General features: G+C 36.7%; 4 protein-coding genes across 5 annotated transcripts; 2 read left to right on the top strand and 2 right to left on the bottom strand.

Moving 5' to 3' along the window:
- Positions 1-555: 555 nt before the first annotated feature.
- Positions 556-3,459, bottom strand: LOC113113914 (probable palmitoyltransferase ZDHHC24). Of its 2 annotated transcripts, none has more exons than XM_026280464.1 (4): positions 3,313-3,459; positions 2,684-3,082; positions 2,278-2,555; positions 556-1,458 (listed from the first exon to the last, which is right to left on the bottom strand). In XM_026280464.1, the coding sequence occupies exons 2-4, from the start codon at positions 2,986-2,988 to the stop codon at positions 1,166-1,168; spliced, it is 876 nt and encodes a 291-aa protein (XP_026136249.1). In that variant the 5' UTR covers positions 2,989-3,082; positions 3,313-3,459; the 3' UTR covers positions 556-1,165. The 2 variants fall into 2 exon arrangements, with proteins under 2 accessions (XP_026136249.1, XP_026136250.1); XM_026280465.1 differs by having other exon boundaries at positions 2,684-3,046; positions 3,313-3,454.
- Positions 3,460-4,247: 788 nt separating this feature from the next.
- On the top strand, positions 4,248-7,338 carry LOC113113314 (uncharacterized). Its single transcript, XM_026279434.1, has 7 exons — positions 4,248-4,328; positions 4,875-4,934; positions 5,375-5,531; positions 6,123-6,206; positions 6,350-6,509; positions 6,588-7,064; positions 7,181-7,338. Exons 1-7 carry the CDS (start codon positions 4,252-4,254, stop codon positions 7,336-7,338), a joined length of 1,173 nt encoding a protein of 390 aa, XP_026135219.1. The 5' UTR covers positions 4,248-4,251.
- A 157-nt stretch (positions 7,339-7,495) lies between these two features.
- Positions 7,496-11,125, top strand: LOC113114498 (glutamic acid-rich protein-like). The gene is made up of 4 exons (XM_026281411.1): positions 7,496-8,102; positions 8,206-8,400; positions 8,474-8,508; positions 9,352-11,125. Exons 1-4 carry the CDS (start codon positions 7,501-7,503, stop codon positions 9,456-9,458), a joined length of 939 nt encoding a protein of 312 aa, XP_026137196.1. The 5' UTR covers positions 7,496-7,500; the 3' UTR covers positions 9,459-11,125.
- An 894-nt stretch (positions 11,126-12,019) lies between these two features.
- On the bottom strand, positions 12,020-15,270 carry LOC113113913 (hepatocyte nuclear factor 3-gamma-like). The gene is made up of 2 exons (XM_026280462.1): positions 15,013-15,270; positions 12,020-13,314 (listed from the first exon to the last, which is right to left on the bottom strand). The coding sequence occupies exons 1-2, from the start codon at positions 15,070-15,072 to the stop codon at positions 12,247-12,249; spliced, it is 1,128 nt and encodes a 375-aa protein (XP_026136247.1). The 5' UTR covers positions 15,073-15,270; the 3' UTR covers positions 12,020-12,246.
- Between the last annotated feature and the right edge of the window lie 963 nt (positions 15,271-16,233).

Genomic DNA, 16,233 nt, shown 5'->3' with positions numbered 1-16,233 from the left:
AGCCTAAATTATGCAATTTATACATTGCATTCAATTAGCACTAAACAAAATTAAATGGAGGCATAATTTATTATATTTTTTAAAATATGAAATTATGTTTTGTAGTCATTGATTAATTTATAAGCATTGCACAATAAAGTCAAATTTTCTTTTTCTGACCCAAATTTTGGTAAAACGGCTGAAAATTCATGAAGACTAATTTAGAGACAAAGACTAGCATAGTTCACCCAAAAAAGGAAAATCCACAATTAAATTTGTTTTACACAAACACACATCTTTTGATTCATAAGATGTTAACTGATGGACTGTAGTCATGTGGATTATTGTGATGTTTTTAACAGCTGTTTGGACTCTCATTCTGATGGCACCCATTCGCTGGAGAGGATCCATTGGTGAGCAAGTGGTGCTAAATTTCTCCAAATCTGTTCTGGTGACAAAAACAGATTCATCTACGGTATTTTAAATGGCCTAAAAGATAATACATTTTAAGCTAATTTTTTTTCATATCTGGGTGATCCTTTAAGACATTTAAAAATCATTATCACTAACAAAAAATAAAACCAAAGGGCATTTATTTTAAAGCAAGATAACATATGCATAGGTACTGATTCAAAAGAACAAATATAAGCATAAGACTTCAGATAAACAATATTAATTTCCATACAATAAATTTTTTTTGTGTTTTATAACCGAGGACAAAAGAACATGACAGCTTGGCATGTAGCACATTCACATTTGTTCGAACAGATTATTTGGCACATTAATGACGGTAAAAAAAAAAAAAAAAAAAAAAAAAAAAAACAAGCAAGTAAAACACAGAAAAAAATACTCCCCCTTGCAAAAAAATGGTTTGCTTCACAAAAGCAAATATTACAAAATAGAACAAGTAAGAAAAAATACATAATCAAATATTTACTTTACATACCCCAAGTTAACACCAAATATAAACTTTAAGACTGCTGATGAGCAAAATCAATTGTAAAGTGAAATCAGAAATCTGCTTGTCTTGCTGGTTCTCCAAGGCAAAAATAGCTGGTAAGAACTCCCAATTGTTTGGTGTGAGCACAGCATTCAGCAGCTGCTTCAGGCTCAACAACATGGCATTCTGCATCAGCCGGGCCAGTGTATTCAAATTGCAATGAAAAATGATCTATCAGTGCAGACCCTACTTCAGGGGCTCTAGTGAACCAGTCACCTTGAAGTTTATGCCGTCTCCAGGCAGTGGGGAAGGTATCAAAGGACAGAGCCAGCAGATGTACCAGTACTTGCCCAAGCATTCCCTGATGTTAGCCACTGCTCCCAGGTTGTAAGGCTTCCGTGTGGAGTACCACTCACGTGTGGTCTGTCCCCTCAGCATCAGAGCCACATGAAAGAACAGGAACGCAGCAACCAATAGGAAGCCGACTACACAAGTGTCGGCAATGAATGCAAAGGCAAATGCTCGTGCTGTCACCTGTCCTGTCATGGAGAAAAACAGATGTTAATGGTTATTTGTTTGAAAATTTTAAAGGGGGTCATATAATACATTTAAGAATAATTGTATTTTATGCCAAATTTTCACTATCATTTTTCCACAACCAATAGGGTCCTTATAGTTAAAAATGTCAGGGTCAGTAAAAACTTATTTCATTAAATATTACGATTTTCTGTTGTAATTCTGTAATTTTTTTATTTTGTTCCTCTGATTGCAAAGCTATATTTTAGTAGCCATAACACCAGTCTTTATTGTCACATGATCCTTCATAAATCACTGTAATATGCTACTTTGCCTGCTTAAAAAAATATTTATGATTATTATTATCGTTGAGAACAGTTGATAAATAAATAAATAACATTTTCACAAATCAAAAGTCTATAAAGTCATTCTCGCCTTAAAAAAAGAAATCCTCATTTATGTTTGCATTTACTCATTAAGCAGATGCGTTTATGTAAGCAACTTGGTAAATAAGCAATATCAATAATAATGTCCAAGATAATTTTACCATATTGCACAATTCGACAACAATACTTTAATACACTACAGACAGTATTTGGGTTTGCAATGCATCACAACACATATAGTATACAAAAAAGCCAACAATGCACCAGTGTTTGAAACTTTCTCACACTATCCTTATTATTGAGCCTTAAAAGATTTTGAAAGTTCAGAATAAGAAAATATACAGTATGATTTCCACAGCACGCTCAACTCTCATTTCAAAAGATGGAGGAACATTTTATTTCTCAAGACATTATGCATTTCTCAGAGCAGACACGGATTAGAAATCCCATACATACCAGAGACGAGCATTATCCAGGGCACGAGCAAAAGCATGATGCTGTGAAATGTCACACCCTCCTTCAGGATGACGATGAAGACCTCAGCATTCATGACTACTGCATAGAGCAGCCCTGCCCACATGAAGAGCAGACAGGTCAGGAAATACCGGTAATTGTGGAAACCGACACACTGGCCAAAAAACACACAGTGGTGATCACGCCGCAGTACACACACGTTGCAGTCATAGCAGTGTGAGCATCGTGGAGGAGTGTGGGTCTCACAGTTGTAACAATACCTATAATAAAAGATGAAAATATCAGATTAGAATGATTTACTGGCTCTTCCTGAATTCATCAATAACAGAGATTTAAGAGCCCAAATAAGTGATAAATAAACACTGTACAATCAAAACAAACCAATTACCTCCACCCTTGACCCAATGCATCCCCTCCAAGAAACACTCCGCGAATACTTGGGTTAGTTTTGACAAACAACGAAGCATTCCAAGTTATATTTCCCAACATGAAGTACTGAGCGAAGAGATGCATGGCCTTCCACATACTGGACCACTCAGTCTTTTTCTGTTCTGGCTCAAGGGGAGCCTCCACCAGCACCAGGTAACTGACCTCAGCAGTGATGGAGAACACCAGCACGGCGTTCATAACGATAGGCAGATATCGACCGGAGGACTCCAACTTACACCACAGTCTACTCATGAACCTGGCCATGTTTTCAGCCTTGACTCATCTGCTGCAGGAGACTCTACCTGCTCAACCTGTTTCCTACCTGTGAAGAAGCCACTCGATTCACGTTTGCTTGAGTCTGAACACACACACAAAACAACAATAAAAAGTTGGCCAGTTGAGAGAAGCTTTAAAAACCTTTCAAAAGTTTCATTACACGACATTTATAGAAAACGCAACAAATACTAAGATCTAAAACTAGCAATGAATGGGACACTTGTAACTCTATGTTCCAGTCACATTGACAGCCGCTATCGAATGGAAACTGTAAAAGGCTAGGACGATTTATTTTTATTAATTCATACCGACCTTTCATTCCATTCCGAAAATCTTTCTGACGATAAAAGTGGAACAAACCCTGCTGGCAGCTGTCTTTAACAATGAGCTGGTGCTACAGGCTAGTAATAACATTTGGCACTGAGAGGTCTGTGTTGCACCTGAAACAGTCCCTCTAACACAAATAACACTGTACAATAGTTCCACACGGAGATAAGGGGGTTGTACACTTTTACTGTCTATGGTTGTACACAGACATAGATATGGTACACAGATACGGTATATACACGGTTGTACAGAAACACCTTGCAAATGAGAGAATGAATGTCTTATACATTCTTACAGATTTCCTGTTCTTAAAATCCCACCGTATCTAGCTGACTACTGTGTAAATACATTTTAAAAATACAAATATTGTATAAAGGCAATCATATCAAAATCACATTTATGAATAAATAAAATACGAGGTGGAAAACACACTCTGTTTACTATTTAAATAAATATGAGCTTTTAGTTCCTCTGACAAAATCGGGCACAACATTGCATCTTGCATTTTAGTGTCTTCTTGTCCTTCTGACAACTGGTGTGCTTGACCATCAAGTCTCAAAACAGTCAGTCGAGATCAGTCTTCAGTTGTTTATAAAAAAAAAAAAAAAAATGATTTTGGAGTTTTAGTTGGAATATTAGTTCGAGGGACATATTTCAAATAATTATTCAAATTTAAGAATAATCCTCTATATTGTGAGGATGGGACATCAGTGGTATCTATGAAGTAGCCTAATCGAAGATTGTAAAATAACGTGAAAAGCCTTGGGGTTAGTAGTGAGACGTAGTCTTTAAAAATAGACTACCACGATTTTCCTTTGACCACCGCTTTCATTTTGACCCCCTTTCGTAAAGAATAATCCCTAATCTCATAATCCTCGCTGCTGTCTGGTTTGAGAGCAGACTGCCAGTCAGAGAGAGTTTAAAATGACTTCCTTTACAAAGGCTGAGGAGGAGCTCCAGGACAATCACCAAACGAAGGCATACGAGAATTTACAACACAAGTGAGTGCTCGTGTGGTGATCAGTCACTCTTTATTTTATTCACTTCGTCCCAGTCCCAAATTAGTCTAAACATATATCGGAATTATACTGCTTCGTTATTATTTTAATTTAGTTTACTGTTTAGTTTAATTTAGTTTGGGATGTCGAGGTGTTACGGTGTACATTGCCATGATATTGTACAATGAATTATGATTTAATTGTGTGACTGATCTCCCGTAGCGTTAAAACCCAGGAGAGGGCGCTATTGTATGTCCACAAGGATTGTAAAAAAAAGAATTACAGTTATAATTCACCCAGAAATGACTATCATGTCATTATTTAGGCTATTAACCCTCGTGTTGTTTGAAACCTATAGGAAAGAAGCAACACCTAATACCTGTAGAAGATGTAGCCGAGGCTGTGTAGATAGAATGATAGTTTTTAATATTTTACAGATAGTTTACAGATTTTGAACAAAATGACAGTAAACTGCTCTTTTAAGACATTATGTAGTCTGTGTATATGTGTTAAACATCACTCATGGTTTTCTCTATCTCTCTAATACAGTCAGCAGAGGAGAAGGCAGCTCCAGAATGATCTTCAATCACAGCAGCGAAATCATCGCCTGTAAGAAACAATGCGTTCATTAAATATCCTAACACCTATATTTGTTCAATTCAGAATTTGAGGATCCTCGCCTGTAAGAAACAATGCGTTCATTAAATATCCTAACACCTATATTTGTTCAATTCAGAATTTGAGGATGAATTAAATTTGTTATATGGTATTGGGCTGACATGTTACGTCAAAAAAAAAAAAAAAACAAAGAAAGAAAGAAAAAAGTTTATAATAAAAAATAAAAATAACTATTTTGGAACGAATAGGATCATTCAAATATTCTATAAGCATAAATAATATCCTTTAGGATAAACTGAATTTTCCAGGTTATAAGAATAGCTGTATTTAGTTTTTTTAGGATCCTTCTTGATTTTAGAGGATTCTGGCATTCATTCGTTTTTTTATTTATTTTATTACTGAATGAGTTGATGATGTGTTTGTTGTGACAGGAGCAGGGCAGCCTGGCTGCAGGGCCGCTGGTTGGAGATCAGTGAGCAGGAGCGCAGGGCTCAGATCAAGAACCAAAAGCTGTTGCAGGACTTTCAGAGAGCACAAGACACGCTCAATGACATGGTGGCCCGCACTGAAGCCATGAACACTATACGGGTCAGCTTACACACGGAACCTCCCTGCCTTCCATACATGCATTGTCAGAAAGAAAAAAAAGTGCTGAAAAATGTACCTTTAGAGGCTTGTCAGTTACTGGAGCAGAACTGTGAAATAAATGACATTATATCTAACATTATAAGTCACCCTGAAATAAAAACAATGGTTTTGGGCAATTAGCAAACAACAACAATACAAGAATCTAATTAGTTTCTGAACGACAAAATCAAAGTTCCACCCTAAATTTATTTTTATTCAAGAAGACGTTTCAATCTGGTATACTTCATAATGAGGAAGAAAAGACTATCAAAATTTCCATTTCATAACATCTTTAGTACTAAGCAGCTTTTAGGGAGAAATAAGGTATTCAATTTTCACTCTAACAATACTGTTACAATGACCATCTGTGAAGCTAAAAGTTAATTTTTTGGCATTATGCTTTTTCTAAGAGCTGCCTTATAATGCATTGATAAGCAGATCCGTCATATGACATGAATTTGTCCTCTAAAACTTAGAGATTCATAATGTTTTGCAATTGAATGTACATGTTGTTGCTTAATTAAACTAACTTTGACATTTTCTCTTTAAAAGGTTCAGTATGAACAGTATCTGCAAGAGAGCTTCCCACGATGGCAGCAAAGGCTCAAAGACATAAGAGTTTCTGAAAAGTCAAAGGTGCTTTTTTCGAGGGAAAGTGATATCTTTTTAAAGGAGTCTTGACAAACATGAACAAAACTGAGTGTCTGATAATGTTACTGAAAAGTGAATGGAAAACAGGACACTTGTTTTGATTGTAATGTCTGGTTTTCGTCCAGCAGGTACAACAGCACTTAAAGAGCTATATTCAGAAGATGGAAGAGGAAGAAGGCATCAAGTCTGAACACAGGTCTGACTTTAGAGCCCACCTTCTATCCTCCAATTTTCCAGACGCATCTCAGCCTTCACACACCATGCTAAACACTCATCAGAAAGTAAAAGGTAATACACTTAGCAAATTTCTCATGCCCCATATCAACTTTTGTTGAGAAAACTGTTAACAAGGCCCTCTTATTTTAGACATCAAGCTAAATTCTGAAAGATGCGACCATGATCCTTACATTCCACCTACTTGGTTAACTGGCTCACAGCTTTCTATTTCCGGACTCCCCCAAAACAATGTCGCAAAGGATTACAAAAACCTTCAGAACACTCAAGCCTTAAATCATGCCTTGCCACCTTACTATTCTTTAACTGGCGATATAGTCCATCAGTTACATTCTCCAGTCCAGCAAAAGCCACCATCAATGGACCATCTGTGGGCTGGGATAAGACAAGGGTCTATGCCTACAGCTCACTTCACTCCTCCTGCTGCTTCCTGGCCACGACTTCCTGTGCTGAACCCCATGACGTGGGGTATGATGGATGCACCAGTCCCCAGTGAAGAAACAATCCAATGCAGTGAGCCAGACAAGGAAAAGGTGACACAAGCTAAACCAAAACACAAGAGGAAAGGGAAAGGGAGTGATCGGTCTTCTGAGCTCGACTGTAGACCAGGTTAGTTGTTTTGTGACTTTACATTGATTTATTTCTCTGTGGGAAAAACCTTACATTTTATTAATCTAATGTAAACAAACCATTATTAAAAAAACTGAGTATGCTTATTCCTGTAGTGCGTCTGTCAATCAACCATGAAGAAAGTAGTGATAGCAGCGCTGTGTCCTCTAAAGTCACAGTTTCTGGGATGCAAAAACGGAGAAAGAAAAAAATTGATGGGACAAATTCATACTCTACAGAAAATAAGGATGAATCTCATGGGTATGCCACATGAACAGGATCGTTTTCACAATTTAATAACTCCATGTAGACAAAAATGATAAATTTTCTCTCCATCTGCAATGCCATCCACATGTTAGAGATAGATCTTCCTAAGTTTTGGAAATGTATATTTTTATAACATCCTTCCACATTTATCTGTTTTAGCTCTTCCACTATGTCACAAGATGCTTCACATAGTAACTCGGGCCCAAAAATCAACCACAAACATCAAAAGCAGTTTAATAAGTGCAACAGCAAAGAATCTGTTATCACAGAGAAGGCTGTTGATGCAGTGATGCAAGATGAAGACGAACAGGAAGAAAGCAAGAGCCAAGAAATTTCTCAGAGTAGTGTCAGCTCTGAAAAGAAAGATGGATCTGAAGGACTTAATGTTAGAGAGGAAGAAGAAGAGTCTAATGAAGAAGATGATGACAGTCATGATATCATTGTGGCCGAGGAGAAAATAAGTCACAGACAAGCTAAGGACGAAGAAGAGGATGAGGAAAGCACAGATGGAGATGAGGAAGCAGGTTTTGATGATGAAGCACAGGGAGGCAATGAAGAAGGGAGTGAGAAAATGACGGGAAAGAGAGATGGGACTGAACGCAGTCATAGAGAAGAGCCAGAAAGGGAAGGCGATGTTCCAGATGACATTCCAGATTGTGGAGATGGAGGAGAAACAACGGAGGAAGAGGAGGGAGACAATAGTTTCCAAAATACAAAGGAGGCTAGAAAGACTCAAGAAACTGTAGAAGATGAAAAAGATATTCACAAAAGGTATATATTGAAATGTATGCAAATAACACCGCTCTTGAATATTCATTTCTTATTCTTAATATGAATTTTCTACTCATTGGATTAAAACTGACTTTCTGCAAAGCCTCGAGGAGTCTGAAGAGGAAGAGGTTTACAATCGAGAAACAGAAGATGATGAAGAAGAAGAAGATGACGAGGTTGTGGTTGAGAAAGCATACCCCTGGTCACGAGACCCTTTTGATGATCATACAAAATGCCCTGAGGATGATGAGGATGATATTGAAAGTCTTCTCAACCCTGTCAACTCCCAAACACAGCAGTGAGTTTAGTTATTTTCTATATTATATTGTATGTTTGCTCATTGGGACTCTAACCTTTATTTATTCCCACAGGGAGGATGATATGAAGGAGACAGACCAATCAAATGGTATGTTTATTTTTGTAAAAAAAAATAATAATAATAAAAAAATTATATATATATTTATGTGTATTTTACAAAATTGTACAATTAATCTCATTAAATCTTGTTGACTTACAACGAAAACCTGCAAACTATAGGATGGAATTTGGTAAATCGTACAATATTTCTCATTTTTAGATTTACCTGAGATCAGACTAAAAACACAGGGCTTGTTAAAATCAGCAAAAAAATGAAAATTATTTTCATTTTCCAAATGCATGTTTCATGTTTTAATTTGGATTTTCTAATGTTTACTCAGAATATGTAATAATTCTGTAATATAATACCATAACATGTTCTCCCTGGTGTTGAGAACCATATCCCAGCCTTACTTTTTTTCTTTTTTTTTTCAGTAATCCACTACATTAAAATGTATGTCACAACACAGAAGAAAACATTTGTTGCCACCATATTTGCTCATTCATTGAAAATGTGGCATACAGTATACTAAATTTGACATTATTTTGTGTATGCAATACTGCTTATGGATGAATTTTATGTCTAAAAACAGGACCAAGATTTTACATTAGACATTAAGTGGTGAATTCATATTTAATGCAATTATTCTTATTGTTATTGTTATTGTTATTGTTATTGTTATTCTTATTCTTATTCTTATTCTTATTCTTATTATTTACCTTTCATGGTTTTATTCATAGTTTTAGAAATTGAGGACTTGTCAGGCTGGCTAGCTACTAAGAAACTTTCAACAAAAAATGGAATGTGCTTTATTTTTCATTTATTATCTTAATTTCCACCATTATATTAGTCAAATTTTATTAAATATTTATTTATTTATTTTTTATCCAGATCAACCCTCTGATTTAGAGGAGGAAAATCTACCACAGAAGAGTCATCCTGCAGCCACAAATGAGATCGTGGAGTCTGATGATGAGTTTGACCACTTCTATGATTAAACCAGAAACTACAACAGAAAGATGGGAGACAGAAAAAGAACAGAACAGAAAGAGAAAACCAACAATGGATGAATACGCTGAACAGAAGCTGCAATAACTCAATGCTTTCAGAAAATGAGCAAGGTGCACACCCTAAACAGCAGCTTCAGACCAGCCAGAGAGCCACAAGGCCGAGCAATGAATAGAGGAATCACATTACAAAGGGATGAAAGAGGAAAGAAAGGGATAAATAGATGCTGGGTGTCCCTCATCTTTTTTTGTTATTTGCTGGTAGCTTATCTGACTGTCCTGAAAGAACCGCACCACTGTCACTCTGCAAACACAGGTGGATCCAGAGACGAAGAGAGAATAATAGAGGAGATGAATAGTGGATGACGTTAAACGAGAGAAGCCAAGTTATAGATTTTATTCTAAGTGCATAGCTGGAATGCTATCACATTTCTAAAACAGAAAAGTGTTTCTTTAATCTAAATCTATGTCCTAAAAGGAATCAAAGTGTTTGCCCTGAGTTCTTTGGAATTAATTTAAATGTAGCAAGAATTTGAACGCTTTCTCATTCAGATAGGGAGCGTGGCCTGAAGCGAGGGGGGTTAGTGAAGTTTCGGGGGAAGTGGGAAGGAGTGCAGGCCTGTCACTGCCTCTGACTGATGGCTATTTGAACAGGCATATTTACCCGGGCCCTTGTGAAAGGAGACGGAGGGACACTAACGGAGACGCGCAGGCACAGACAGGCAATAAAAAGCTGGCCACTGTGTAAACAACATGGCCTAGTCTGTTCGGCCGCTGCCATGCCAACAGGGCAGCTTCCACTCTCCAGCCAATCACATGCCAGCTTTTTGACAAGCGGAACAAAACCCCCATGAGACGTTTTAAGCAGCCATCGAAAAAAATGCTTATAAAATAAAATATTTCCTTCTGCGTTTGGGTTGTTGATACGGTTTGGATGTCCTGCAGAATGACATGCTGTACTGTTTCAAACAGCATTTTGTAATTCTTTTAGAATTGTTGCGCATGCAATTTAGTTCTTTTAAAATTTGTCACAACTCAGGATCATTTAAAATTAACTAAATATACACAAATACATTTACACAGAATTTAATTACATTTATCATTTGACAAACTTTTTCACCAACAATCACCTGGCAGCAGATCCCTTCCTCCTGCCCCTACCCCCTCACAGTCTGGATCCACAGCTGGGCTACTGATGACCTGCAGACAGCATCTTCACACCCTACAAATCCACATTCACACCCTTGTAATGCTAAGAACTGAATACACACATAGCCAGACTTTCAGATATTTAGAAAGTCACGTCACAGTCATCCATCATATCAACATACAGCCGAATCTGTTGATGGGCCGACTTCTAAAGAAGACAATAATCTGTGCAGGAACAGATCATAGCCCAGAAAGCTCATGGAGTCCTGACGTCTCGCCCTCTGTCTGAATCTCGGACACACACTGAGGGGTCTGTGGCTTCTGCTCAGATCGCTGTGGGTGTCCCTGTGTCCCATTGTTGAGAAGACACTGCTTTGGGGAGGTCCACCATTAAGACAGTGTCTTCCTATTGTTCTCATACACTCAAACACAATCCTGCTTACCCAAGAATCAAAGGTTAGGCTAGCATTCAGCCCATGAGACACCACACCAACCACACTAAACAGTCAAAATCGGTGCATCTGTAGTTTGATGGGTTTGTGCAGTTGTATTGCTGGCACATGTTATAAATATGCATTTTATTTTCAATTATTATTTCAATTTTTTGTTTATTTATTTTTATATTATCAAATTATATTATCATACATAATAAAAAATATATTTAGAATTTGTTCTGCCTGTTTGAAAACATCTAAGCGGCATACACATGAATTTTTATTTCAAACTCATTCACTAATACATTTGTATACATAATTCCCCTATATTATTCATTTTATATTATCTAACTATTTCACAATATGTGATATTTGTCTGTTTTTGTTTTTCTGCCTGTTTAGAGATATGTTTGACATAATTTTTTTTCATTAACTAGTAAAATAATATTTATAATATCTAATTATTTTATCATATATAGGATTTTAATTGTTAATTTATTTAGTTTTCTTTTTCTGCCTAATCTAACATCTAATTATGATTTATTTGAATAAATATGTATTATTTCCAACTCATTTACTTAGAAATATGCATAATGTTGCTACATACATATATATGATTTTTTTATATTTTTGATTTTATTATTTTTTTCAAACATATTGTTTGATGTTCTATTTAGACATCTTAGTGCCATAAATATGCAATATACACATAATTTTATTTTATGCACATTGTGAATGTTAAAAGAATAATAATAATTATTATTATTATATTGGTATCTAAAGGTGGCTACAAAAATTATTTTGTATAATGTAAGACACTGCCTCTCTTGGGTTGATTCTTCCCCGAACACTCTCTTGAGGAATTTTAAAAATACAGCAGTAAAAATAATGTGAAAGCCTTAAAGTGTGATTATAATCTTGCACCTCACACTAGACATGCAAATAACAGAACTAACACCTTTTGGAATGTTCAAAATTTTACTTGAGATTTACAGCAAGGAATTCACATTCATATGTTTCTTCAAACACCTTCAATATAATTGAATTCAAATTCACACAGAATCAAAGAATAGCATCAGATAACAGATACTTCTCCAGCTATGAGGTGTCCATCAGCTATTATATACAGCAATTATAAGCATCTAAACAGAAATGAATCCTATTTTAACAGCCCTTAATTCACTATAGGAGGCTGATCAGGAGGAACTCAGAAGAGGAGCAGAACACATGCTAAACCCAGGGTAGTAGACAGAGTCTCCAGCATACGAGGGGAAGTTGGGATGGGAATTAGACTGGCAGTAAACCGGGTAGTTCACAGGAGTCTCGCAGTACTGGAAGTCGATAAGTCGTGGGACAGAAATGTGGTATTGGGATGTTGGTTCACAATGCAAGCTGGTTTCCATTGAGGCTTGTGGAACAGACTGCAGGCTGGGACTGGGCATTGTTGGGAACGGGACATTCAGAGAGGGCAAGTGTGTTGAGATCTCTGGAGGCTGGGTAGGAAATAGAGTGTGTTGGGGAGTAAGGTGCTGAGGAAGATGGGAAGGAGAAGGTGTTTTGGCTGTGGGATAGGACACTGGTAATATCCCTGAATGCTGTGTTGTGGTGTCAACTAGGGGAGGTCCAGGTGATTTACAAAAAGAGGTGACTGACTTGACCTCCACCTTTTTCTTCTTCCCTTCCAATTTCACAGCTTCCCCATCCAAATTTTTTGAGGGTGACATCGCCTTTTGACACTTGAAGCGCTTCTGGCGACGCATGTAGCAGCCGTTCTCGAACATGTCACCGGAGTCGGGGTGCAGGGCCCAGTATGAGCCTTTCCCTGGCGAGTCTGGCGATCTCGGGACACGCACAAAGCAGTCGTTGAAAGACAGGGAATGTCGGATGGAGTTTTGCCATCGCTGTTGATTCTGTCTGTAATACGGAAAGAGCTGGCGGATCCAGTCATAGATCTCGTTCAGTGTCAGTCTCTTGGCTGGCGATTGCTGGATTGCCATGCAGATAAGAGAGATGTAGGAATATGGTGGCTTGGCATGGCTTAAGGTCCGTCTGTAAACTGATTTCAGCACAGGCTCAGATTCTCTGGAGTTGCTCTCAGCGTATCCTTTGGGGTTTGGTGGAGGCAGTATTCCCACTGGGCTTCCGAGTCTCCCGGTGTTTCCCGCAGCTGCCGAATCACACGGTGGGCCATAACTCTGGTAGTGATGCTCTGGGGGGCAATATCCTCTGGGACCCAATGGCAGGTTGTCTGCTCCATAGAACACCTAAAATATGAGAAATTAACGTTAGATTAAAATAAATAAATAAATAAATATATATATATATTATAATTGTTTTATTGTATTGTTGTACAATAAAGTGAAGACCAGAGTCAGAACTACTGTAAACCAAAGTTTCGGTTCAAATACCATATTAAAAATGTGGGGGGATTTTTTTTTTTTAAGCAGTTTAAATATTTAATATATTTAAAAATATTCAGTCAAATGCAGTTGTTGTTGAATGTGTCAGTAATATAATGGGTATTTCTTTGACCAAAAACTATTAAAACAGTGATACACAGTCTTAAGTCACTGGGGTATGTTTGTAGCAATAGCCAACAATAACCACATTATAACAACATTTTATGGGTCAAAATTATAGATTTTTCTTTTATGCCAAAAATCATTATTAAGGAACGATATATCAAAACCTAATTTTTTTATTATTAATATGCATTGCTAAGAACTTTATTTGGACACCTTTAAAATCTATCTTCTAAATACTTTGATTATTTTTGCACCATCCGAATCCAGATTTTCAAAGAGTTGTATCTTGACCAAATATTGTCCTATCCAAAAAAAAAAAAAAAAAAAAAAAAAAAAAAACATTTATGGAAATCGTATTTCACTTTCAGATGATGTAAAAATCTCCGTTTAAAAAATTGACCCTTATGTCTGGTCTTGTGGTCCACAAATGATATGATCTTGTGCTTTATTTTGATTTTATAATTAACAGCAATCACATTGTATACAGTTACTATTAATAATTTTGTATATATACGAAAATCTTGACGATGATGGCATCCATATTTCCTAATCAAACCATGGCGCCTTGGGTAACTTGATGTAGCCTAAATGTATTCTGACCACCCACCCAGCCGATAACCCCATTATCTGGCTAGTCCGGCCATTCTTCTCACCCTTTTGTCTCTTTTTAAGTCACTCACCGTGCGCCTTTTTTCTATCTCATGACATAGGGGTATTTGCGGGCGCGACTGCTGTTTTCACTTGTTCTTTTTTTCCCGATGGACAGCGATCGTGATAATTCGGCGCTTTCAAATCGGAGCCCTGCTTTCGTGTTTCGGATTGCGAGACGCCCCTCTGGTTATGAGCCGAGTGTAAGTCATACACGAGTGTCAAAGCGTGAGACATTCAACACAATCACAGAGTAAATCAATTAACTACCGCGAGACCACACACACACACACACACACACACACAAGCGCAGACACGCTGAAAACACACGCATAACCACAGCAAGTGTACGTGACCGCGCACAGATAAAAAGCGTTTTTAGTCACCTGTTTCTAGACTATAATATTAATAATATAAGTAAAAGTTTTTGTTCTGATCTGTTTGTGTTTGTGAAAATTGCGTTTGACTGAGTTAGATATAAGAAAAAAAGTTAGGCTATAGGTTTGATGAGTTTTAGCTTAATTTTTGTCTAAACTAAACGCATTTTTTTTTTTACATAAACGTGTCATTGATAGGAAAAATGTTTTCTGATAAAAAAGGGTATTTTATTTTGGGCAATATTTAAATATTAATAATTTAAATAACTTATTTAAAGAGTAAGCAAATAATAATAATAATAAAAATAAAACAAATAAATATAAATTATTATAAATGTTTAATATTATAATGTTAAAAATATTATACATTTCTAGTAGCCTAATTTGAATAAAAAAAAAATCTCAATCATACCTCGCCCGAGTAATATGACATCCATTGATCGCTTCTCTCCCGTTTCACTTCCTCAATCATGTCTTCTGTTATTCAACTAAATAATTATTTAGTAAATAATGCAAAATGACAGAATGAATTAATTAGGTAAAACGATATTTAGATCTCAGTGAGGATGCCTATCAGAGAGCATATGGAAACCTAACACAGTGTATAAACTGTTGTAGTCCAGTCAGGAAAGTGTTTTAGTGTGCTGCTCCTCACAGAGCGAGTCTCATCATATACGAGCTGATCTCCCGCCCTCTGACCAGCGTCCTGCCCACCTCCTGCCCTCCGAACACCGCTACACTGCTTTATTCACTTTCCTGAGCAGTTACACGACTTCAATTAAAAGATCACATCATATTTGATTGTCACAAAATGGCCAGTTAGAGGCCTAGGCCAAAACATTGATCAACCTGTAACACGAAGTTTAGATTATCTCTTGATCATTTAAAACTACAACGTTTCATTCTTTCTTTCTTGCATCCTTGAAGAATCTTTCTTCATCCTTGATGCCTTGATAAAGACTAATATGTGGAATTATACGTGGAAACAGAATTATCAGCAGGAAATTAAGACAAAAGTTACAAAATACCTTTATTCTAGGCCTATAGATATTCATAGCCCATGTTATCAACTGAATAAGATTAGTTTTTATGCTTAATACAAATTCTCAAATACATCTATTAATGTGATGTGACATACAATTATAATTTTTATGATTAGAAAATAATAGACTCTTCTTAGAGGTAAAAGCTCCTGAAATTTAAGAGGGCAATAATATTAAAATCTATTTCTGACACTGATACTACTATAAAGAGCCTAGACCTAGAAATATTTTAATGTGCATTTTTTTCTTTTTTTTCAGTCTGTAATGTTAGCATTGTGTCTCATTCAGTGGTCACAGCTCGCCCCCCTCCCTTCCTCTCACTCCACATCCCGGTGCTCTCCATTGTGGGAGACAGCTGTTTGGCGGACTGGGGGTGTTGGGTGTCATCTTTATTGATGGAAAGCAAACATTTACTCTGTGTGCCATTTAAAAGCACCACCCTCATCTGTCTTCCAGTTGAGCTCAGCCAATCAGAGGCCTCAAGAAACACTCCTGCTCTTACAAAACATACTTTATGAGTTGTGTATTCATATTGACAAAGGAGAGACAATAATATTCATACCATGTTTAAAACATAAACGGAGAAGACA

The sequence above is a fragment of the Carassius auratus genome, chromosome 14 (genome assembly GCF_003368295.1).
Source record: "Carassius auratus strain Wakin chromosome 14, ASM336829v1, whole genome shotgun sequence".
Taxonomy (NCBI): domain Eukaryota; kingdom Metazoa; phylum Chordata; class Actinopteri; order Cypriniformes; family Cyprinidae; genus Carassius; species Carassius auratus.
This window is presented reverse-complemented; position numbering and strand designations above follow the sequence as displayed.

What these genes read in the sequence shown, in the direction of transcription:
- LOC113113914 (XM_026280464.1), bottom strand. Translation starts at nt 2,988, where the DNA reads ATGGCCAGGTTCATGAGTAGACTGTGGTGTAAGTTGGAGTCCTCCGGT. An exon ending in GCATTGGGTCAAGGGTGGAG is followed by an intron (nt 2,556 to 2,683) that starts GTAATTGGTTTG and finishes CTTTTATTATAG; the next exon opens with GTATTGTTACAACTGTGAGA. An exon ending in CTGGATAATGCTCGTCTCTG is followed by an intron (nt 1,459 to 2,277) that starts GTATGTATGGGA and finishes TCTCCATGACAG; the next exon opens with GACAGGTGACAGCACGAGCA.
- LOC113113314 (XM_026279434.1), top strand. Translation starts at nt 4,252, where the DNA reads ATGACTTCCTTTACAAAGGCTGAGGAGGAGCTCCAGGACAATCACCAA. An exon ending in CAGCAGCGAAATCATCGCCT is followed by an intron (nt 4,935 to 5,374) that starts GTAAGAAACAAT and finishes TTGTTGTGACAG; the next exon opens with GAGCAGGGCAGCCTGGCTGC. An exon ending in AAGCCATGAACACTATACGG is followed by an intron (nt 5,532 to 6,122) that starts GTCAGCTTACAC and finishes TCTCTTTAAAAG; the next exon opens with GTTCAGTATGAACAGTATCT.
- LOC113114498 (XM_026281411.1), top strand. Translation starts at nt 7,501, where the DNA reads ATGTCACAAGATGCTTCACATAGTAACTCGGGCCCAAAAATCAACCAC. An exon ending in GAAAAAGATATTCACAAAAG is followed by an intron (nt 8,103 to 8,205) that starts GTATATATTGAA and finishes CTTTCTGCAAAG; the next exon opens with CCTCGAGGAGTCTGAAGAGG. An exon ending in GGAGACAGACCAATCAAATG is followed by an intron (nt 8,509 to 9,351) that starts GTATGTTTATTT and finishes TTTTTTATCCAG; the next exon opens with ATCAACCCTCTGATTTAGAG.
- LOC113113913 (XM_026280462.1), bottom strand. Translation starts at nt 15,072, where the DNA reads ATGATTGAGGAAGTGAAACGGGAGAGAAGCGATCAATGGATGTCATAT. An exon ending in TGTCATATTACTCGGGCGAG is followed by an intron (nt 13,315 to 15,012) that starts GTATGATTGAGA and finishes CTCATATTTTAG; the next exon opens with GTGTTCTATGGAGCAGACAA.